Below are 24,261 nucleotides of genomic sequence, written 5' to 3' on the forward strand. Positions count from 1 at the left end.
AATAATATAGTGTAGGATCATACCTATATAAGGCATATTTATACTTTTCTTTTTTGAAAATACCAAACAGATCATGCATTTTAGCCATGCCTCATTTCGCTCAATTTGACAATTTCTAGCAAGGGCTGATTCTGTGAGAACAGCACCACCTACTGGCCTGGCATATGTACTACAGCGTCTCCAGCACTTTCGAACGGCAATGGCCGTGGCTGTCTCCTCCTGATTGGTGGAGTTGGCCCAATAGCCGTAGCGCCACCGTCCTGACGTCAGGACAGTGTTCAAATCTGGATCAGTTTTTATCAGATCCGTTGCAGCCCCTTTTTTAGAGATTTGGGTATGGAGGAAAATAGAGAGGGTTGTGTTTTCTGACACTTGGTGAGTTCCCTGGAACACCGGGGACACATATTCATGTAGAAAAGACGTACACAAGTGCATTTTGCATGATAGGTCCCCTTTAAACAAGAAATAAAACTTGCATATTTGCTTTCTTTTTAGTTTTTTCTTGTCTTTGCTTGAAAAGTTTGTCTCTCGTCTGAACTGTAATATAACCTGAAGCTAGGGGGAACACCAGGGAGCGACAGGCTCTAAGGATGTGCTGCCTGAAAGGTTAAGTTCAGGGCAAATAACACAAAGGCGTCCAGCGTTGGGTTCAAGTAGCTCTGATTGGTTCATTCTCTTGTTCTTAAGCCATACGATTGGTCGGTTTCGCACCTTAATCCCGCCCTTTAACGTAGGCTAAACGGATCTCCTCAGATGTTTCCTTATTAACGAGGAAATCCTGAATGAACACTTTTAATGGTAGAGTTTTCCTCAGGATATGATCCCCTCCTCCAGCATCGTTTATCTCAGTAAGACTCTGCACTGAAGGAAGGGGGAAACAAGGAGGTTTCGTCTCCGTGTCCTCAGACTGAAATATCTCCGTCCTCAGAGGAGACGAGGACACGATGAGAGACTCTCCTCCTTCCCACAATGCTCAGCTGACGGAGGGTTGGATCACGGTCACATTTATGAACCTCTCGAAATAAAATAAAATAAGAACTCATTCTCAAAAAAGATAAACGCCATTTCTTAAAATGTATAAACGAACAATAGTTAGATTAATATTGATTAGAGTGCACAATAGAAATAACCTCTCAAGGCTCATAAGACACGATAGAACATGTGTTTTGACGCGGTATTCTCACGGTCAACGGCCCGTGTTTTTCTTGATATGCTACATCGTGGACAACAAATCTGCAGGAGAGCTAGCACGTTAGCTGCTAGCTGTTAGCTGCTAGCAGTTAGCTCCAGGCAGAGTGAGGTTTCTCTGTTTTATATCACATTAAAGTGAATATCTCTGGACTTCTAAACGGCACACCTTGGAGTCAGAGCATGTGTTTCCTCAGGATCGATTTTGAGGTGAAGTTTTCTGGATGTTTTTTTTCCCTTTATGTCGTGTTTGTTCGGTCGAGGAGCAGCGATCAGGTTTCTCTTGATTCATTTATCATGGAGCGTAACGGGAGAGGATCCTGAACACACACACACACACACACACACACACACACACACACACACACACACACACACACACACACACACACTCACAGGGTCTGGACCATCTGTGAGCCTTTCCTTTGAGAATAGAGTACGTTTTAACCCAAAAACGAAACTAGGCGACTGCAATGCTTTAAAAACAACTTAAAGACTTCCTAAAATCTAAATACAAATAAAATGAATAAATATAAAGGATACGAAACTAATTAAATAAATACTAGAGCTACAGTAATGCCTAATAATTAGAGTTTATATAATAAGGATAAAACATATGTTGAGGACGAGAGGCTCAGATCAGGTGACCTCGTTCTCAGATCAGTGAGCGGAGAAATGGAGCGACGAGAGGAAGAGTAATGTGACGAGGAAGAGGAAGGGGAAACAAAGGAGATGAAGATGAATGATTTAGATCTTTGAAAGCAACAAACTGCCTCATGTGTTAGTGGCTGATCGATGCTCCTCTGAACCAGGAGTTGACTTATCGCCGGGTTAAACGTGTCTTTTCTGCAGTTCTTTCTAGCAGTATAGAATAGAGATGTGTCCCAGGTCCTCCATCGATGTGATATGCACGATACAAACACATCAGAGTGCAACTCAGTGCAAAAGACATAATGGTGCAAGTAAAATGCAGGTAATCTGGAATGAGATGAAACACAATGCAGATTTGAATCCTGTCCCGCTGCAGACAGAAGCTCCCAGTTACTCTTCATCAGGGAACGAGATCTGAGGCTACTCTTCATCATGGACTTTATCATCTGTACACTCTGTGTGCATGAAGGTCAGGTGACGTCAGCTCAGAGTCTCTCAGTTTAAAGCTGCAGGTCAGTTTATCTGAATCAGGGTTGGAGTCGAGGAAGACACTCAACTGACTGTTTTAGCAGGAGATGTGTGGCGTCGTGTGTGAGGGCGGGGGATGAGCTACGAAGGTTAGAAAGGTGTTTTAAACCGATGAGTTTTCAGACTTCCAGAGATGAGGATGTCATCAGAGAGGAAGGTCCAGATTAAAGGCATGCATCAGTCTCTCTCAGGATCTTCATACTGGCCTTTTATGCAGAGATTTCTAATGCATCCTAATGTTGTCATCGGTGCAATTTCACTCTTTATTTAATAAACAATGCATTTATTGATAAGTTAAAGGGGACCTATCATGCAAAATGCACTTTGTGATGTCTGTTATACATCAACATGTGTCCCCGGTGCGTCGGGGAACTCGCGCAGCGTCAGAAAATAAAACCCTCTCTCTTTTCCTCCGTACCACATCTTTTAAAAAACGGTGCTACAACGAGCGGATACAGATTCGCTAACACTCAGAGCTAACCTGTACTGGAGAGAGCATGTGTTTAAAAAGCAGGAAATAAAAAAAGAACTCACCTTGTGGTAAACCTGAGAGAGAAAAAGCATTTGAGCTCCATACTGTTTCAGAAATAATCCTTGATGTGGTTTAGAACAGGATGGCGTTTTATCACAGCAGAATTGAATTTATCTCCGGTAGCATTCTGATCAGGCATTAGCTCCGCCTCCTCTTCTTTATACGCACGCACGCACGCACGCACGCACGCACGCACGCAAGCACACTTTAATCCCAATTGAGCGTTTTCTTATCCTTCGATCAGACGAGGAGACTTTCACCTGTTGCTGTGATTCATTTATTGAAATGGACTCAGTGGCTCGAAGCCAAACTCAGAATCTGCTTCCTCCTCAGGACGGAGATTTATCCAACCCATAAACAACAGGAAGTCCCCGTGCAGAAATCCATACGTCTCTATAATTTACAGGAAACTCGAGTTTTATTTTTTAAATATTATTGCAAAACGTTTTTAATTTTTCTTTTAAGGATTTACTTTTTTTTCCATTTCACTTTGTTATTTTATAATCTTGAAAAATGTTCATTCATTTGGGGAATTTTACTTATAATTTTATGACAGACGGACGGTGCAGAAACAAATTAAAAACCTAGAGGCTTCGTCAACACATCTATAGTGACGTTATGTCAGGATCCCTTGGAGTCACTATCAAACGCAGTGGGGGGTCCCATTGACTTGCATAGAGCTCCCTGAACGTTGGTAATAGACGATGGGATCGCGGCGAAAAGCTCTCCGCAGACCCATTCTCTCAGCGTTTATCAACCTTTGTCTAACTCAATATCAAGCCACATTTATTGTTTTTACTTCTTTATTTTAACTGTATAATGTCAGACTTTTGTTGCCGTCAGTTACGGGGAGAGTAGGGGCTCAGAATACTGACATTTCATTGACGTGTCTTAAAAGATAACATTTACAGCAAACTTAAAGGTAGGGTAGGTAAGTTTGAGAAACCAGCTCGAGATCGCTAGAATGTGAAAATACACAACCGGAGAAAATCTGCCGCTTCCTCACAGAGCCCCTCCTCCAACACACACGAACGCACACATGACCAATGAGGGCACGAGATAAGTTTGTGCACAGATGGAAGGCTGACAGGCAGGTAGGCCATCCAGTTACTTTAGCCGGGCCGGCTCAGATGATTGGTCGTGCTTTTTACAGTACTACAGCTTCCACAGATGATATTTATTTATGTATTTATTGTCAAAGCACTTCAGATATTCATTGCTATCGGGATGTTAAGAGCATTCCATGGAATATAACAAGTGTATCTCGAGCCGGTTTCTCAAACTTACCTACCCCACCTTTAAGTTTTATTTTTAAATATTATTGCAATTCTTCTTGCAGTTTTTTTTTCCCGTTTAAATTTGTATTTTTTAATCTAAAAAAATGTTCTTATATTTTGGGGATTTTCTTATAATTTTATGATTTCAGTTTTATTAATTCTTTTGATAATTAAGGATTTTTTACTGTCATAAAATATCCATATTTTCCAAGCGGCAAACTCTGGGGCAGAGCCGGGAAGCCCATAAGGAAGTGCCTCAAACTGCAGTTCATCTAGTGGCCAGTAGGAGCAGGCTGCAGAAAGGAGCAATCTCCATAGACCCCCATGTTAACATGCCCAACTTTACAGCAGAAATAAACACATTTCTACCCCTGGATGCAATAAAGATTATTCTGGATATAGTTAGATTCCACCTTCATGATTATGGATTTGGGAGTGAATTATTTTATAACGCACCCCTTTTAGTTATATTAGGTCTTAAAGTGTTTGCATAAATTAGGCCATGGTCACTTTGATGGCCGACTCCGCCTACTAAGGGCTTCTCAGCAACTCTGCAGAAACCTATGGGTGACGTCACGGACACTACGTCCATTTATATATATACAGTACAGTCTATGGTATTTTCCCATAAATGTGTGACTTTAATGGTAATAAATCTGTTTCTCAGAATATTCCTCCTCTCCCACGGTTCCACAATCCTTTTATTTATTTTAACCTAACATTGATATTATTAAAAACTGCACTAAAATGCAATCAAAGTAAAAATAGAGCAAACTAATCTGACATTTGTCTGGCTTTTCTTTCAGATAAGAGCAGTTAGTTATGCTCCTGTTTCTCGGCAGGTTATAAAACTTCATATCAGTAAAAAACATGGTTAAAGAAAGATATTTGAATAACACCTTTGTTTCTGTTCTGGACTTTTATTCTGAAAACCCCTCCAGGACGTGCAGATGATCTTCAGAAAGCTTTCCCCTCAAACTGAAATCACAAGTTTCTCCGGCTGTTACACTTCCCTTTCTTCTTTCATAGAAACCCGGCAGCAGTTTTTAAATATAGTTGTTATTTAAATGTTGGAAGGAGCGCGTGATGTTTGGTTCGTGAGGTACGGTGGCCCGGGGCGGACAAAACACTGCTTCTGTTTTATGTTCTGCTTCATCAGGGGGGGGTGGTGTGTGTGTGTGTGTGTGTGTGGTGTGTGTGTGTGTGTGTGTGTGTGTGTGTGTGTGTGTGTGTGTGTGTGTGTGTGTGTGTGTGTGTGTGTGTGTGTGTGTGTGTGTGTGTGTGTGTGTGTGTGTGTGTGTGTGTGTGTGTGTGTGTGTGTGTGTGTGTGTGTGTGTGTGTTGTGTGTGTGTGTGTGTGTGTGTGTGTGTGTGTGTGTGTGTGTGTGTGTGTGTGTGTGTGTGTGTGTGTGTGTGTGTGTGTGTGTGTGTGTGTGTGTGTGTGTGTGTACTCAGTAATATATATCATTCCAATAACTTGTATATAGACTCATACTCCACTATTCCACATACTCACTTTATTTTATAACTATTTTTCTTTTTGTATTTCTCTTGCTATCTGTATTATTATTATGTTGCATTGTTGAAGCCTGTGACATAAGATTTTCAACAACATAATTACTCTGTAGCTGTGTCAGTTTACCAATAAAGAACCTTGAACCTTGTGTGTGTGTTGAACACAGACAGGATGAGTTGGGTGTGTCTTGGCAAAAATCATTTGACAGATCGCTATCTGTCTTTTTCTTATGTAGAGGCAGCAAATTGTTATTGTTAGAGGCGTGGTGTGTGTGTTAGTGTGTGTGTGTGTTTATGTAACCTCTACACACACATGCCTGGAGGCTGCAGATCAGTTGAGATGCCACGTGTGATTTTTCCACTGAGTCAGCACTGTTAATTATTTATTACTGTGTGTGTGTGTGTGTGTGTGTGTGTGTGTGTGTGTGTGTGTGTGTGTGTGTGTGTGTGTGTGTGTGTGTGTGTGGTGTGTGTGTGTGTGGTGTGTGTGTGTGTGTGTGTGTGTGTGTGTGTGTGTGTGTGTGTGTAGTGTGTGTGTGTGTGTGTGTGTGTGTGTGGTGTGTGTGTGTGGTGTGTGTGTGTGTGTGTGTGTGTGTGTGTGTGTGTGTGTGTGTGTGTGTGTGTGTGTGTGTGTGTGTGTGTGTGTGTGTGTGTGTGTGTGTGTGTGTGTGTGTGTGTGTGTGTGTGTGTGTGTGTGTGTGTGTGTGTGTCATAAATCTCTCAACAGCATGTTCTCTATGGGAATTTCCTACAGATTACACGTGAAGATAATTGCAAACACTTGTTGAACTTCACACTTAAATAAATGCCCCCCAGCTATTATCTTGAATTCTTGAAGAAAACGTGTTTTAAGTTAATAAACTTTATAAAAACATAAATTAACAAACTCAGAACAGAGCAACAAATAGATCCGTGTTGAAATCTGCAGAAGAGCTAGCCAACGTTAGCCGTTAGCTGCTACCATCCGTTGGGCAGCGCAGTCCTGCTTGGCCAGAGCTAACGGCTAATGCTAACGGTTAATGCTAAAGGAGGTTCAATTGATTAGCATTGTGGTGTTTAGGCTCTTTTCTGTATGCTAACGTGATAACACTTTTTCTCTCTCGCTCCCGTCTCCTAGCATTTCCAAATCCACGGTGAAGGAGGTGCGGTCTGATGTCCGCCCCCCCTCTCCTCGCCATGCCCACCATGGTCTCCAGGCTGCCCAAATTCGGGTCGAAGCCCAAATCCTCCACGCTTTCCACGGCTAGCTCCACAAACACCCGCCTCACCAACGGGTTCTACCATCACCCGGGCCCCGCGGGGGTCAACGGCTCCTCGTCGTACACCGCTCCGACCCCCGTGAAGCAGAATGGATTCATCCGAGTGCCGACAAAGTGGCGGAAAGAGAACGAAGAGGAAGGCGGAGCAACTGGGATTCGATCCGCTATTAACAACAACAATCATCAGTTAAACCTCCAAGGAAAAACCGCCATTTCTTCTACTGGAAAGGGGCGGGGCTTCGGTTTCCCCTCGTCTTCATCACCTTCGCCGCAGTCCATCCCCCGGTTACTTCCTGTTTCCAAAACTGCGTTAAATGGAATAAAACCGGCAGTGAATGGTGTTTCTGGATCTACTGTTTTAAACGGAACAAAATCTACGCTAATGGGTGTTTCTGGATCTGGATCTGGACCCCGGATCGGTTCTCTGAGGCAGCCGGGTTTCTCTCGTCCCGGCAGTGGAACCGGACCTGGTTCTGGTCCCGGTTCCCGCTCCGGTTCCCCGTTATTAAAGAAACCTCCAGCGAGTCGATCTCACTCCAGCGACAGCCTGGGAAAAGCTACGGTCCCGCTAACGCAAAACGATCGTTTCCGTTCTCGTAGCCTCACTCAGGTCCGCCAACAACCCTCCCCCACCCTAAATCCCTCCCCTACCCTAAATCCCTCCCCCTCCCCCACCATAAATCCCTCCCCTTCCTCCCCCTTATCTCACTCCTCCACCAACATGGCCGCCGCCGCTCAAACTCCCCCTAAAGGAGTCTTGGTGAAACCCAAAAGTCAATCTAAATCTGGACTCCTGCCCCTAAAGAAGCCCCTCCTCCTCCCCCCCAGCACTGGTCCCGCCTCCAAGCCCAGCGGGATCAGCTATAGGCTGTCACGCCCGTCGCTCATCAAGCAGTCCCGCCCCCTCAGAGTCACCACAGCCAATGGGAGCGGACAGGAAGTGATCCGAGGACCGACGGCTAGAAGTAACTCCGTGGAGACGCCGTCGACTACAGAGAACAGCCCAGGTGGGAAATTGTTATTAACGTGATATGTTTGTAAACATCGTAGAAAACACGAATCTCATTGCTAGCATTTTTTTTTTATTTGATCTCGACTTATCCCTGTCTTTAAATAAATGATCAATTATATACATTTTGCGTAAAAATCTTGGATATTTTATGTGAATAAAGATGCGAACATTTTTTTACGGAAAAAATTAATATTATTTTCTGAGGATTAAGTTAAATTGTTTTTTTCTATTAAGGACCCATGTTAGAGGTACATTTACGGAAAATAATCGAACATTTTGTCTCAAAAAAACTACTAAATAATACCCGTAAATGTATAAACCATCATATGTCTCTTTCATTTGATCATTGTTGAAAAAATCTCCAAAAATGTCCCGTCAATTTTATATAGATTTTTTATTAAAATGTTATATTTTTTTAATTAAAATGTTATATTTTTTAATTAAAATGTTATATTTTTTTAATTACAATTTTATATTTGTTCCTGTAAATGTATATATTCCATCATATGTCTCTTTCCTCATCTTATCTGTGTCTTTCTACATCCTTATATTTAATTTCCCTCACGTTGTAGAAAGCCCCCCGGAGGCTCCAGAGAGGGGGCTGTCGGCAGCGATGGTGGCCCAGAGAGAGGTGTCGATTCTGGGGGAGACGCTGGAGGACATGAGCCTCTCCTCCAACTCGTCTCTGGACAGAAACGACACGAGTCAGGAATACATGGACGACTTCGACAACCTCGGTAAGAAAACACTTTGAGATGTGTTAGGAGTGGGTTAGTAACTTATATTATAGGGTTATTGTTTTTTCAGAAATGTACCATATTTTTTATGGGTATGATGATATGTATGGGATAATACAGATATTCTCTAAGATGAATTTACAAGAAAGACAATTCTGAGAAGTTGTTTTTGTCTGATTTTACTTTTTTATTTCCCCCACAATGTCCCTAATTCCCCGTCTCATCTCATTTTGTGTTTTTTAGGAAACGGAGGGATGGGAATTCTTCTTCTCTCATCCAAAAACGACGAGGACGACTCGGGGCTCGACCAATCGTGTGCCAGGTTCAATGAAGAAGACAAGATGGCCGTCAGCGGCGTCTCGAAGGCAGGTTTTTGCTTCCTGGACGACGGCGTGGACTGGTGCGCCGAAAACCGTCTCATCAGACTCCCTCACCGCAGGAGGTCCAATCAGCAGGAGGACCACGAGCAGGTACCGGCACTTTAAATTAATTTGAGAGAAAGAAAGTGGACATTTTCTGAGATTCTAGCCGTACATCTACGAGAAAATACTTAAATAACGTCATGAATTCCTCTTTGTCCGAGTTTTACCTTCCTCCTGCTGACAAACAAACCAAATCTAACCCCTGTTGGCAGAGGGATTAGAATAAAATAATATATATTGATGGCAGACCGGTGTGTTTAAGTAGGAGATAAGAGTCGTGCTGGTATGATGTAATCTAACAAATATTATAAATATGCAATGACTCAGTTTAACCCCACCCTCAGAAACTGTGACACATCTATCTCACTGTGAAGCATTTTCTAACTTCCTATCAGACCCGTTTCACATGTTTCACCCCCAGTGAGCCTCTCTTTGTGTATCTCCTGTATGGATTATTAGTGTAACCCTTCAGAATAAAAGCCTCCCTGTGTGTATCTCCTGTAAACGACAGACTTATAAGCAGACTACTACAAAATAAAAGCCTCTCTTTGTGCATATGCTTCTGAATACACTGATATAGACAGAATCCTTCAGAATAAAGGCCTCTCTGTGTGTATCACCTGTATGGATGATGAGTGTAATCCTTCAGAATAAAAGCCTCTGTGTGTATCACCTGTATGGATGATGAGTGTAATCCTTCAGAATAAAAGCCTCTCTGTGTATCTCCTGTATGGATGATGAGTGGAATCCTTCAGAATAAAAGCCTCTCTGTGTGTATCTCCTGTATGGATGATGAGTGGAATCCTTCAGAATAAAAGCCTCTGTGTATCTCCTGTATGGATGATGACTGGAATCCTTCAGAATAAAAGCCTCTCTGTGTATCTCCTGTATGGATGATGAGTGGAATCCTTCAGAATAAAAGCCTCTCTGTGTGTATCACCTGTATGGATGATGAGTGTAATCCTTCAGAATAAAAGCCTCTCTGTGTGTATCTCCTGTATGGATGATGAGTGGAATCCTTCAGAATAAAAGCCTCTCTGTGTGTATCTCCTGTATGGATGATGAGTGGAATCCTTCAGAATAAAAGCCTCTCTGTGTGTATCACCTGTATGGATGATGAGTGTAATCCTTCAGAATAAAAGCCTCTCTGTGTGTATCTCCTGTATGGATGATGAGTGTAATCCTTCAGAATAAAAGCCTCTCTGTGTTTATCTCCTGTATGGATGATGAGTGGAATCCTTCAGAATAAAAGCCTCTCTGTGTGTATCTCCTGTATGGATGATGACTGGAATCCTTCAGAATAAAAGCCTCTCTGTGTATCTCCTGTATGGGTTATGAGTGTAACCCTTCAGAATAAAAGCCTCTGTGTGTATCTCCTGTATAGATGATGAGTGGAATCCTTCAGAATAAAAGCCTCTGTGTATCTCCTGTATGGATGATGACTGGAATCCTTCAGAATAAAAGCCTCTCTGTGTGTATCTCCTGTATGGATGATGAGTGTAATCCTTCAGAATAAAAGCCTCTCTGTGTGTATCACCTGTATGGATGATGAGTGGAATCCTTCAGAATAAAAGCCTCTCTGTGTGTATCTCCTGTATGGATGATGAGTGTAATCCTTCAGAATAAAAGCCTCTCTGTGTGTATCACCTGTATGGATGATGAGTGTAATCCTTCAGAATAAAAGCCTCTCTCCTCTTTAGGGCGGCTCCTCTCTGGACCTCTCCCCCTCGGACAGCTGTGGGTCGGGGGGGACCTACCTGTGGGACGAGGAGGGTCTGGAGCCCCTGGGGGGGGGAAACGTCTCCATCCACTCCAACAGCAACAACCTGCACATCGGGAGCTTCGACTCCGACCTCAACAGCATCGTGAGTGTGAAGGAAAAAGCTAAATTAGCTCAAAGATATTTTAACCATTTGAGGGTTTTATTTGTCTTGTCACACAATACTAGATAAACTAGAAAACAACCTGAAAAATGTGCATTTTCCCAAATGAAAGTGATGCATTTACAAGAAAGAAAACCTGAAATGTTGATGTACTCTGGGATTATAATCTTACAAATTACTGATGATTTACGAGAATAAAATGATGAGGTGGATCCAGCATTGAATACAAATACACAAATACACAACAAGATCATTTGACTTGTTCCTAATTATCCATTGAACATTGATCGACTGTCACCGTGTGAGCAGCTGATTTGTTTGTGAGTGTTGTTGTTGTTGTTGTGCTGAAAACAGGATGCAGAGTTTAATATTCCTGACGCCTCCGTCCTACTTTAGTCCAGTTTCTCTCCAGATTGGGTCATCTTGTGTCGGTGCCAGACACATCGTGCAGAGAACTCACTGATCCTGGAACAGGCAGAAACAGGCTCTAAATGTCAGCGTTTACACGAGCTGCACATTTTCAAACCAGTCTGAACTCGAGGGTAAAACTTCTAGAAGCTGCTGCTGCTGAAAACCGTTTAATTTAACATTAAATCAACTAAGTCTCACATGTCTGATGTTTGTTATAACCACCTTTATTTTGGTTAAAAAAATATTGAATTCAAATCTACATTATGTCGAAATCTATATAGACATTTTCTTTAAAAGCTAAATAAAATGGATGGAGACAAATATTTTAAAGAAAATTAAATACAAATATTTTAAATAATATAACAACCTATTTTAAATAAAAAAACATATTTAAAATCCATAAAAAAACAATTAAAAAACAGGAGAAAACATAAATATAATTATTAAAACAATTCACAAGTCAGGATAACAACAGGCAGTAAAAAAAGTAAGAAATATCTATAATGTTGTGGGTCCATGCTCAGTATTTTGTGTTCCAACGTATATTTAACAAAATCAGGTCAAGTTTCTGTCCATAGTTAAATAATGAAAAGCTTCCTTTACCTCTGAGCTCTGCATCAGATTTCATTATTCAATCCTCTGGCGCCCTCTGGTGTCTGCTGGGTGAACAGCGCATTTATAAATAAAGTACAGTAAATACAAGTCTCTATTTTTCTTTATTTCAGGACGTTTTGGAAAACCTTGAATCTTGTGATCTGGACGATGACGACCTCATGTTGGATGAAGATCTGCCGGAGGATCACTCCCTGCGCAGCGGTACATTTAGATCTAATAAAGTCACATAAAGTACAATTATGGATCCCCAAAAAGAATATTTAAGAGCTGTGATGTACGATACAATCCACCAAAACCAGCTTTATTTTGTATAAATGTCAAATTAGGCAAATAACCCAAAGCAGACAGAGCAATCTATTCTCAAATTAGCAGCTAAAATAGTTAGTTTTTTAGAATTTGGGTTCAATTTAGAAACTAAAACAGGTCAAATTTCTAACAGTTTAGTTAAGAATCTAAAAAGTTTGAACATTTCAGTTCATGTAATCTAACAGATCAATGCAGCCTAAGCACTTTATTTCAGGCAAGATAACAATTTAAGTTTAGCAGCTAAAACTGTTTAGTTGTAAAAAAAAAAAGTGTTTTAGTTTAAATAACAATCTTCAGGCAACTAAACTAATGATCAGATAGGCAGTTAAAGCAGTTTGTTTTATTTCAAATCTCCAGGCATGTAAGCTAACAGATATTTAGCATCTTAAACAATTCGATTCAGGTAAGCTAACAGTTTAGCTTAGCCGTTTAGCTTCGAATTTTCTTTAGTTAAGCAGCAGAATGACTTGGTTTTGTTAGCTAGCAGTTATATTTAGCTGCTAAACTAATGTAATCCAGGTTATTTTAATGTCAGTTAAGTAGCTTGAATAGTTTGTCTGTTTGTTTGAGATGCAATAACTGTTCAGTTTGTTAGCTTAAACATGTAGATGTAGGTTAGCTCACAGTTTAGCTAGCAGCTAAAACTGTTGTTTCATAGATGTTGGAAAAGTTAGTTTTATTTGAAATACCAATCTTCAGGCAGCTAAGCTAACATTTAAACACAAACAAATAAAGCATCAGCTAAGCAGTTAAACAGCAGTTGAAACAGTTTGTTAGCTAACAGATATTGTTAGCATCTTAAACCATTCGAATTGGTTAAGATGCTAACAGTTTAGCTTAGCCGTTGTTTAGCTTAGAACACATTTGAGTCAAGCTGCTGGATGACTTGGTTTTGTTAGCTAGCAGTTATATTTAGCTGCTACAATAGAGAGTTGTTTCAGGTTAGCTAAACTTTTAGGTTATGAGCTTAAAGAGTGTGTAAATATATATCAGTTAACTGAAATAGTCTCAGTCAGGTTAGCTAACAGTTCACTTTAGTTTAGCTAACAGTTAGCATTTCAAACAGTCTGTTTATCATGAACTGAGTTCATCGTCTGAGATAATGTGGTTTATATTAGGCAACAATTTAGTTTAGCTGCTTTCAGGTTAGCTAACTGTTTAGTTTATCATTTTATCAGTTTATCACAGTTTATTTGAACAGATACAAAACTATAGTTTAGCTACCAGTTAAATTCAGATTAGCTATCGTTTAGTTCACAGTAACAGTTTAGCTATAATCTGATTATCACCTTCTGTATTATATTCTATTAGGATGATAAAAGGATTTAAATACACAGTGCTAATTTCAGTGAAGTCCACAATGTCAGCCTGTTATTCTGATCACATTTCTTGTGTTAATTATATATCTCTTTACTGTAAATAAAGAGTGTGTCTCTGTGTGCAGACGGAGAGGGGTTGGCCCACATGGCTCAGTGGAGGATGAGGCAGCTCTGCTGGGGGAACGACAACGAGAGGTCAGAAAACACACTTATTAATCTTTATTCTGGGTTCATTTAGATCAAATCCAGCTGATTTGGATTTAGAGAAGTAACAACACTGCTCAAAAACACTATAATGCCTTCCAGAGATTGCCTGGACTGTGTTTAAGGGACATAGAGTGCCACAGTGACGCGTCCTAAAACCCCGGAAGTAAACTCCTTCCGGTTCCCTCGACAAAAAAGCAATGCAATTTCTCCATAGGATTTTGGAAAATAGCTGGAAATAAGGTCTGTGGTTGAGACACATTTAAGAGACAGATCATGTTTTGTTCAGTCGGATAATCTCCACATGTCTTCGAGCTATTTTCCAAAATCCTATGGAGAAATTGCATTGCTTTTTTGTCGAGGGAAGTGGTAAAATGCTAACTTACTTCCGGGTTTTAGGATGCGTCACTGTGGCACTCTATGGTAGAATACCATCAATCAAAACCATTTTATATATACATTTGTAGTCATTGTTGTCTAATAATTGGTTGTCTTCTCTGCCTGTTTTGTGCTTCTTGTTGTATTTTGTTCTCTAATTATTGTAAGCAATTAATGTTGTTGTTGTTAGTTTCCTGGCCCATCCTGACACATTCCTTATTGTTCATTATATGGGTTGTATCTGTGTGGTCAAATTAAATGGGTAAAAAGATTATAAAATGCACCTAGAATCGTATAAAAGTCAAAGATACACACACAGCTCTAATTGTATGCTTCTCATAAATGTTAGCTCATGAAGCAACAGTGCAGTAAGAGAGAGGAATAAACTAAATGTTTAATTTCTGTTAGTGTTAATAGAAGTCATGCTAACAAACGTTTCCATTGAGCTGCAGCGATCTGGAGAGCTACAAGCTAACGGAGGATCCGGGGAACAAGAGGACAGACGGAGACCTCATCCTGGACTTTTCTTCCTCAAGGTGACTCAAAACATATTTAGCATCAATCTGCACTAAAACCACAGCTCACTGTTCAATATATTAGTATTTATTTAAAGCCAACTGTCATGTGTGATCACCAGCTTTAATAATCATTTTCTTTATAGATTATTTCCTGGTAGTTTTTCACTGGAAGCCAATCCTCTTTATTTATTGAGTTTTTAAAGTTGGATTTTTCTTGGTGCCAATTGACATTACATCCTCTCCTCCCATAGAGAAATATGTCGTGGTGTATTCGGATCATTGTAGGTAATAATAGATCATTTCCGGGGTAATATTTGGCAAAAAATACCAGAACTTCCAAGATTTAAAATAGTAAAGTTTACAAGAAAATAACCGGATTATTCTGTGATTTTATAAAATCATACATTTGCAAGAAAAACATAAAAAAACTCTGAACACATGTCCCAAAATAAACCCTTTCTCTCAATAATCAATCTTATAATTTACCTATTTTATATCTCCTCCTCCCCCTCCTCTTCCTCAGTCCTCCTGTTGATCTGGGTCCAGATGTGGAGGACTTGGCTGAAGACTGCTCAGCGGTCAGATCTCAGCTGGAGTTCCTGCAGAAGTTGCTGCTGCAGGTCGGTGAAGCTACAGGAGAGAAAACAACAACAATAACGAGTGAAATAGAAAGAGATGCAACCGCCACAACATGACCACACCGTGACCACACCGTGACCACACCGTGACCACACCGTGACCACACCGTGACCACAACGTGACCACACCGTGACCACACCGTGACCACACCGTGACCACAACGTGACCACACATGACCACAACGTGACCACACCGTGACCACACCGTGACCACACCGTGACCACAACGTGACCACAACGTGACCACACCGTGACCACAACGTGACCACACCGTGACCACACCGTGACCACACCGTGACCACACCGTGACCACACCGTGACCACACCGTGACCACACCGTGACCACACCGTGACCACAACGTGACCACACCGTGACCACAACGTGACCACACCGTGACCACACCGTGACCACACCGTGACCACACCGTGACCACAACGTGACCACACATGACCACACCGTGACCACACCGTGACCACACCGTGACCACACCGTGACCACAACGTGACCACACCGTGACCACACCGTGACCACACCGTGACCACACGTGACCACACCGTGACCACACGTGACCACACCGTGACCACAACGTGACCACACCGTGACCACACCGTGACCACACCGTGACCACACCAGACCACAACATGACCACACCATGACCACACATGACCACAACATGACCACACCATGACCACACCATGATCACATGACCACACCATGACCACACCATGACCACACCATGATCACATGACCACACCATGACCACACCATGACCACACCATGACCACACCATGATCACATGACCACACCATGACCACACCATGATCACATGACCACACCATGACCACACCATGACCACACCATGATCACATGACCACACCATGACCACACCATGACCACATGACCACACCATGACCACACCATGACCACACCATGACCACATGACCACACCATGACCACACCATGACCACACCATGACCACATGACCACACCACGACCACACCACGACCACACCACGACCACAACACGACCACAACAAAACGAGACGCTAACATACTGAAAATTGACAGAAAAACAACCCAAAGCTACACGCAACACACGAACACAACATGACTAGGAGGAGATGCGAAAATATGTAAAACATCCACAAGCAGACACAAAATATATAGAAATGGATGCAAAACAATCACAGAAATGCACAATAACTATGAAAGGATGCAAAATAACCACAAAGAGACCACATTGATATGCTAATACCTTTATATATACAGTCTATGGCTAATACACAACTTATTTTCGTTGTCTTCTACAATGTATTTAGTAAGTGTTTACATTTTTCAGCTAGGTCAGATTTTTTTAGGTCTAAATAAAACATTTCGCTCAAAAAGTTGTGTATTTTTTTCCATTTTTTTCCCACAACAGAGAAAATTCAGGTCTTTTTCCATCCTTTTTATTAAAGTTCAATTCGCTCACAGTCTGAACACCGTCAGATTGTATTTTTATGAATTCAAATGTTTATTATAATAACAGTGTGTGGATGTTTTTCAGGAGGAAGACACAGACGAGGACACTCTGACCACAGAGACTCTGAGTCCTGAGAGCGAGTCCAGCTCCGACTCTCAGGTATTCTGTTTCATTCAGACTTTCTACATTAAGATCATCATTTAGGGTTAGAGCGTTGACTCACAGCTGTTGTGTGTGTGTTGTGTGGTGTGGTGGGTGTTGTGTGTGGTGTGTGTGTGTGTGTGTGTGTGTGTGTGTGTGTGTGTGTGTGTGCTGTGGTGTGTGTGTGCTTGTTGTGATGTGTGGTGTTGCCTGTGTTTGGTGTGGTGTGTGTGTCTGGTGTATGTGTGTTGTGTGTGTGTGTCGTGTGATGTATGTGGTGTGTGTGTGTGTGTGTGGTGGTGTGTGTGACTGTGTGTTGTGTGTGTGTGTGTGTGTTGTGTGTGTGTGTGTGTGTGTGGTGTGTGTGTCTTTTGGTGTTTGTGTGTGTGTCGTGTGTGTGTTCAGGCTGCAGGCTAGCCTTCAGGGCGGTGCAGCAGCCTCAGCAGAGGCATTTGCAGGAGCAGAGATCGAACCATCGCTCATCTCACCCTGCAGCTGGTAAAATATTAATATTAACCCCTTTAAAATAAATACAAACCTGAACATTCATCAGGCAGAGGGACTCTTTACAAGTAGAGACACACATACTGATTTACACCTGAACATCAGCAGGAGAGGACCTCTTTAAAGTAGAGACACTACACACTGATATACACCTGAACATCAGCAGGAGAGGACTCTTTAAAGTAGAGACCCTACATACTGATATACACCTGAACATCAGCAGGAGAGGACTCTTTAAAGTAGAGACACTACACACTGATATACACCTGAACATCAGCAGGAGAGGACTCTTTAAAGTAGAGACACTACATACTGATATACACCTGAACATCAGCAGGAGAGGACTCTTTAAAGTAGAGACACTACATACTGTCCCCTTTAATAGACCTGATAGAGTATTTTATAACAAGCATCCTTGTTTCCATGACAGCAGACGGTTCCCATAGTAACCGGCGAGTGTTGTTGCCGGGAGAAGACGGAGCGTCACACACAGACGAGTTCAGCGGAGAGAGAGAGCGTCACCACACAGACACCATGGAGAGAACACCCTGTGAGAGAGACACACACACACACACACACACACACACACACACACACACACACACACACACACACACACACACACATTTGTAACTTTATGATTTTGGAAGATATTGACATTTCGATTTTTTTCCTCCAGTTTTTGAGATTTGTAGGATCTTTAAAATCTCAGAGAATATTCAAGATGTTTCCGATAAACGTAGAACATTTCTTCTTGAAAATGTGAGATTCTTTTCTGGCTCATCTATGACTCAATAATCTATACCAGCAGTGCTGGCCGGTTTACCGCTTTACACCGAATACCGTGAACTTTCTACTGTATCATAAGACTTTTTCATAAACTGTAATACCGTTGAAAAAGTGTCGGAGGGCGCTGGAGCGGTGTCGCAGTGAAAGAAGTCCTCCGGGGACGCAGCACTGTTTTTCCTAGTGATTCTGTGACTCAGAATATATTAGAGTTTTTTTATGGGTTTTGGCTCCATGTTGTCTCTAGAAGTTTCCCTTCCTCTCGTCCCTCTGTTTGTCCTCAGTCTGATTTCTCTTGGTGTTATCAATCCTCTCTTCCTCCTCTTCCTCTTCCTCCCTGTTTCCTCTCCTCTTCCTCTCCTCCTCCTCCTCTTCCTCTCCTCAGGCTCTTCCTCCCTGTTTCCTCTCCCCCCCCCTGGCAGTATCAGCGCTCCAAACCTTTCCGAGCGAGGCCGAAGCCGAGCATCCCCCCCCACCGAGCCTCCAAAAGTGAGTCCATTGACCTCCACAAACCAAACCCCTTCACCTCCTATTCCTCCTCTTCATCGCTGTAGACCAGGCAGGGGGGTCCAAACTGTTTTCACCGAGGGCCGCATACAGAAAAACATACGAAGGTCTGGGCCGCTCACTAGAGGTTATAAGTTAGCTAAATCAATCAGATGGAGGTCAATGATTCTTGATTCTTGAATATGCTGTAAGAAGCAAACAGCTCTCCAGAGGGTTCACTTTATTCTGTGAGCAGCTCATTCCTTCAAACAGGAGCTTCAGATTGATGATGATGAGGGAATATGAAGGTTTATTTCAGGTTGATATGTGAATAAGTTATTGGGCTTTTTTCTTATCAACTTAGATTTGTTAGAACATGTTTTTAACTTTAAATGACTGAATGTATTTGAAAAGTGGGCTCTTATGAACACATGAATACTGTGTAATATATATATTTAAGAAGTACAATTTAAGACAAGCAGAAGTTTATTATACTTAAAGGGGACCTATCATGCAAAATGCACTTGTGTACGTCTTTTCTACATGAATATGTGTCCCCGGTGTTCCAGGGAACTCACCAAGTGTCAGAAAACACAACCCTCTCTATTTTCCTCCATACCCAAATCTCTAAAAAAGGGGCTGCAACGGATCTGATAAAAACTGATCCAGATTTGAACACTGTCCTGACGTCAGGACGGTGGCGCTACGGCTATTGGGCCAACTCCACCAATCAGGAGGAGACAGCCACGGCCATTGCCGTTCGAAAGCGCTGGAGACGCTGTAGTACATATGCCAGGCCTGTAGGTGGTGCTGTTCTCACTGAATCAGCCCTTGCTAAAACAGGGCTGGAAAAGAGCAAGTAGAGCGAAATGAGGCTAAAATGCATGATCTGTTTGGTATTTTGAAAAAAAACCTTCACAGACATGTTTTATATCGGTATGGCCTTACAATATATGTTTCAAATATAGCATGATAGGTCCACTTTAAGTCATTATACTTTTTGAATTTGCTGAGTGAGGGCCGATTCAAAATGGTCCGCGGGCCGTAGTTTGGACCCCCTGCTGACGTGCATCAAACTTATTTACCACTGTTTTAAATAATTTCCCCGTTACAGCTACTAACAAATAGAATAACTATTATTTGCACAAAAAAATGACTTTAATCTCATTTCAAACTCTCTTCCTGTGTGTTTGAGTTGCCTCCTCCTAACCTGTGTTTGTCCTCCCTGCTGCCATCAGGAGAGGAACACTTAGTGCTTTACTTCAGTGACACAGCGTGGTAACACTGACCTTTATATCTTCATCATCCTCCTCTTCCTCCTCTCTCTTCCTCCTCCTCTCTCTTCTCACTCATCCTCCTCCTCCTCCTCCTCCTCTTCCTCATTAAATAGTTAAAGCCGTGTTTGTACTGAATATTCTTTCATCATATTGTTATTTGAATGCTGCAGCTTGCTTGTGTTTGCACGGCTTCTCATTGTGTGTTTAAAGTCAGTGTTTCTGATGAAGATGATGATGAAGATGATGTCCAGTTACTAAGCAGTGATGAAGTATTTCTAGGTGTTAGCTTGTCGTTATATCACCTGCAGTTGAATCTGTTATTAATGAGGTCTCTGACGCACTCTAAAACAAAGTGTCCCTGCAGTACCAGCAGCCTCCACCAGGGGTCAGTGCTCACCTGAGGATACTCTCCATGTTATTCTGCAGAACACCAGAGGAGCAAAACAAAGAGACGAAAGATAAGACCGTGACTAACATTTCAGCTGCAGATTATTGAGTTATTGATCGATAATGAACGCTGTTTCTGATTATCAGCAGCTGCACGACTACAGAGAGGAAACCAATAAGCACACATGCATCAGACACAGCTGCAACATATCGATAATGATATAAATATATATAATGCTGCTGCTCTGTTAACTCGTTTTGAAGAATCTACATATTTAGAAGAAAGAATTGATTGAAGTGAGGATTGTTTGAAAAGAGAAGCTCATTTCAGAAAGTTTAGAGAAACATGTTTTTAAGTTTAATTTGAGAAAACTAACGGATTTATTTTCAGTTGCATGAAAACTACATGTTTCAAAATAAAAGCATCATGCATCAAGTGTTTTTATTTACATCTCAATGAAGCTGATTGTTTCTCTTATCATTTATGTCTGCCGTCCAGTCGGGTTTCAAATCATCGAAATGTGACTTTATTTATTTTCAAAATAAAAGCTTCTCTGATTCAGGAAACTCACTCCTGCAGCAGAAGTTGTTAATGTTTTTATTATTATATTAGTATTACATGTTGTGTCCAGCGGGGTTTCTCTCGCTGAAGTTAAAGCATGAAAATAAAGAAATTGTGACATAAAAAAAAAAATACAGTTTCAAAGTAAAAGCATAATGCATCATAAGGCGCTTTCACACCGGAGTGCTTTTCCCAGGAATAGATCCGATAGTTCCTGGGATTTTGGGTTCACACCAAAAATATCTGGGGCCTCATTTATAAATGCTCAAAAGATGGCGTACGCAAGTTTCTACGCAATGTTTGTGATTTATAAAAAACTAACTTGACGGGAAAATGTGCAGTCCTCCACGCAAACTCTGACCCATGCGTACGCACTAAGCACAACAACGGGAGAGACGAGGGGGGGTGACGTCACGTCGTGTCACGTGACTTGAATTTTGAATTGAGCCGTCCCTTATAGATACTATCTCTTTACGTATTAGTGATGGGAATTCTGGATCATTTGGCTCGGCTAAGAAGAGCCGGCTCCCAAACGGCTCTTCATGTTACCACAGTTCACCACGGAGCCTCAGTTTCGCCGCTGCGAGGCTCCGGCGCTCGCAGTTCACACGCGCGCTCCACTAGCACCCCCCGTCAAGGCTCGCTGGCAGTACACTTTCCGTCACAGGAACACGCTTTGCTGGCGGCGAAAATAACAACAGAGGGATGTCCTTGTCCTTTTTCCTTTTTGTCATTTCAAGCGATAAAAACTCGATCTTCTCTCTAATTATTTATTTTTTTCGACGCCCTCGGCTCGAGTTCAGGGCGGTCCGAGCTGAATAAGGAGACGCCCCCCTGGCGAAAACGCTGATGCAAACCTTTTCACCCTTTTTCAGTGCCTGCTAGAGAGGCGGTAGTTTCCTGGAAGAAAAAGGTTCCAATTTCTGATTGGCTGGGCGAATTGCAAACCACGCCCCGTAAAACTCTGAAAAGTTTTGTGAAGCCGCCATTTTATTTGCTCGCATTAGCATTATTAGTATTAGCATTAGCCCAGCGCACCAACGGAGAGAGACCAACTTATGGCTAGGGATGCATATCGTTGACTTTTTTACGATACCGATACCACCATTCAGACTTGCAGTGGTTACAGACCCCACCATTCAGACTGGCAGTGGTTACAGACCCCACCATTCAGACTGGCAGTGGTTACAGACCCCACCATTCAGACTGGCAGTGGTTACAGACCCCACCATTCAGACTGGCAGTGGTTACAGACCCCATATCACGCCTAACTTTATATGGAAAAAGTATCGAAAACCGGATCTGATTTCGGTACGGTATACCGTAGCCGCCAGTAACCGGTATTTCGGTAATACCGGGAACCGGTATGCACTCCTACTTATGGCTGCACAAAAAAAAACATGGGAGCGGTGGAGTGATGAGGAGGTGTCGGCGCTTCTGGCGATTTACCCGGGACTTCGGGTGGCAGTATACGCCGTGAAGTTGTTCCAGTTCCTGCCAGTAAACCCAAAGCAGAAGAAGAAGAAGTGACGTCAGCGGCTTCATTTGCCTAATCCTCCCTCAAGAGTTCGGGGGGACTAAGTACCGGGGACTAAGTACCGGCGACTAAGTACCGGCGACTAAGTACCGGGGACTAAGCACCGGGGACTAAGCACCGGGGACTAGGTACCGGGGACTAAGTACCGGGGACTAGGTACCGGGGACTAAGTACCGGGGACTAGGTACGGCAAAGTACTTGGTGTGAAAGCGGCTCTAGTCCACTCTCTGATTCAGGAAACACATCAATAATCTCTCTTGTTCTGATTTTGTTGATTTATCATTTTGTTGACTCTTATGACTGTTTTTATATTATTCTCATGTTTTTTCATTTTCATTTTTTCTGCACGTTTTAATGTTTTTTAAGCGTTTTCAAATCCCCGTTTTGTTCCAAAGTGCTTCAAAAATAAACCATAAAAAGAAAACATGAATAATTTTTCTTCCAATTTAAATTCTGTTTTCTTTTGTTTCCAGTCACAGATATCTCACGCCCCCCCGCTGAGGAGGGAGGAGTCATGTGACAGGAAGCAGCAGATCCGCCCCCCCCAACCCTCTAAACTCCACCTTTTCACCGCCAGTAAAACAAGCACCTCTTCGGGATCAAAGGTCAAACCGGCGCCCCCCGCTTTGTCCCGCCTCCCGAAGCCAAAGAGCCACTGAGTCCACTTCCTGTCTCCTGTCTCCTGTTTCCTGTCCCCTCCCCTTACTCACATTTAACTTATTTATTGTTAATATTTGCAGCACTGTGAAAAATAAAGGTTGAAATGTTTTATTTTAAAGGTCCGTAACGACTTCCTGCAGAAAATAATGACTGAAACTAAAAGGTTATTTTCAATATCGATTATTGATTTGGTGTTTAAAATGTCTAAAGTTAGTATGGCTTCAGGGAAATACGGAAACTAACGTTATGAATGGATAAAAGTGCCACGTAACTTTGAATGAAACCATTATAATCCATTTATTGTCTCCCTACAAAAAGGCTTGATCCCAAACAGTGGCGATTCTAGAGTCGGTGGGGGCCCTAGGCAAACATCCACTGGGGGCCCCTCGAACCATCAGTGGCGCCCCCCCCCCCCCCCCCCAAGAGCGGAGCAAGGCAACGAAACTTAAGATAAGAAGCAGCATTTTACGGCGCGCTATGCATGGGGCCCCCTTGAGGGGGGGTCCCGACGTGTCGTTGCAGTAAATTAAAGGGTGTTTCATGTTGTCGTTGCTGTGGACCTTCTCAATCTACCGTCTTTGGGGGCCCCCTTCTGCTCCGGGGCCCCAAGCAGTTGCCTGTTCGCAAGCGGCGCCCCTGATACCAAAACAAGTAAGAGTTTGTTTTGGGGTTAAATTATTAAATAAATGCATTTTAATTCGAGACTTTTCCCCCAAAAACTCTTCAAACATCATTTTGAGTCCACGAGACTCTCCTCTCAACAATCTGAATCAGCTGAAATGGAGATTTTCTTTTTATTTAAAGAAAATTGATAGAAAATAAACTGAAATAAATAAAAAATCCCTGAATAAAAGTAAAACAGTATTATTAAATTATATTTTAAATGATGTTCCTGTATGTTTAAAAGAAATGTATTTCCGTTAGCAAACGAGCTAATATGGAAAATTAATCAGAAATAAAATGACAACGTGTCACGTGTTCTGAATTGACCAATCAGAATCGAGTATTCAACTAAGCCATGTACAATGGGAAATAAAATAACTCTTAGCTGTTTTTATCAGGAAATG

At 42.1% G+C, this 24,261-nt stretch overlaps 1 protein-coding gene across 1 annotated transcript in view; it reads left to right on the forward strand.

The window, feature by feature from the left end:
* LOC117489203 (serine-rich coiled-coil domain-containing protein 2-like) overlaps positions 1-23,312 on the forward strand; it is a 38,483-nt gene extending 15,171 nt beyond the window's left edge. The window contains exons 2-13 of the mRNA XM_034138376.1: positions 6,808-7,956; positions 8,534-8,698; positions 8,942-9,168; positions 10,821-10,985; positions 12,140-12,230; positions 13,780-13,849; positions 14,689-14,772; positions 15,278-15,374; positions 16,939-17,055; positions 17,413-17,493; positions 17,933-18,049; positions 23,008-23,312. Coding sequence (XP_033994267.1) covers positions 6,843-7,956; positions 8,534-8,698; positions 8,942-9,168; positions 10,821-10,985; positions 12,140-12,230; positions 13,780-13,849; positions 14,689-14,772; positions 15,278-15,374; positions 16,939-17,055; positions 17,413-17,493; positions 17,933-18,049; positions 23,008-23,193 — 2,514 coding nt within the window. The 5' untranslated portion in view covers positions 6,808-6,842 and the 3' untranslated portion in view covers positions 23,194-23,312. The remainder of the gene's footprint in view (positions 1-6,807; positions 7,957-8,533; positions 8,699-8,941; positions 9,169-10,820; positions 10,986-12,139; positions 12,231-13,779; positions 13,850-14,688; positions 14,773-15,277; positions 15,375-16,938; positions 17,056-17,412; positions 17,494-17,932; positions 18,050-23,007) is intronic.
* The last annotated feature ends 949 nt before the right edge of the window (positions 23,313-24,261 follow it).

This window comes from Trematomus bernacchii, unplaced genomic scaffold (genome assembly GCF_902827165.1).
Source record: "Trematomus bernacchii unplaced genomic scaffold, fTreBer1.1, whole genome shotgun sequence".
NCBI classification, from domain to species: domain Eukaryota; kingdom Metazoa; phylum Chordata; class Actinopteri; order Perciformes; family Nototheniidae; genus Trematomus; species Trematomus bernacchii.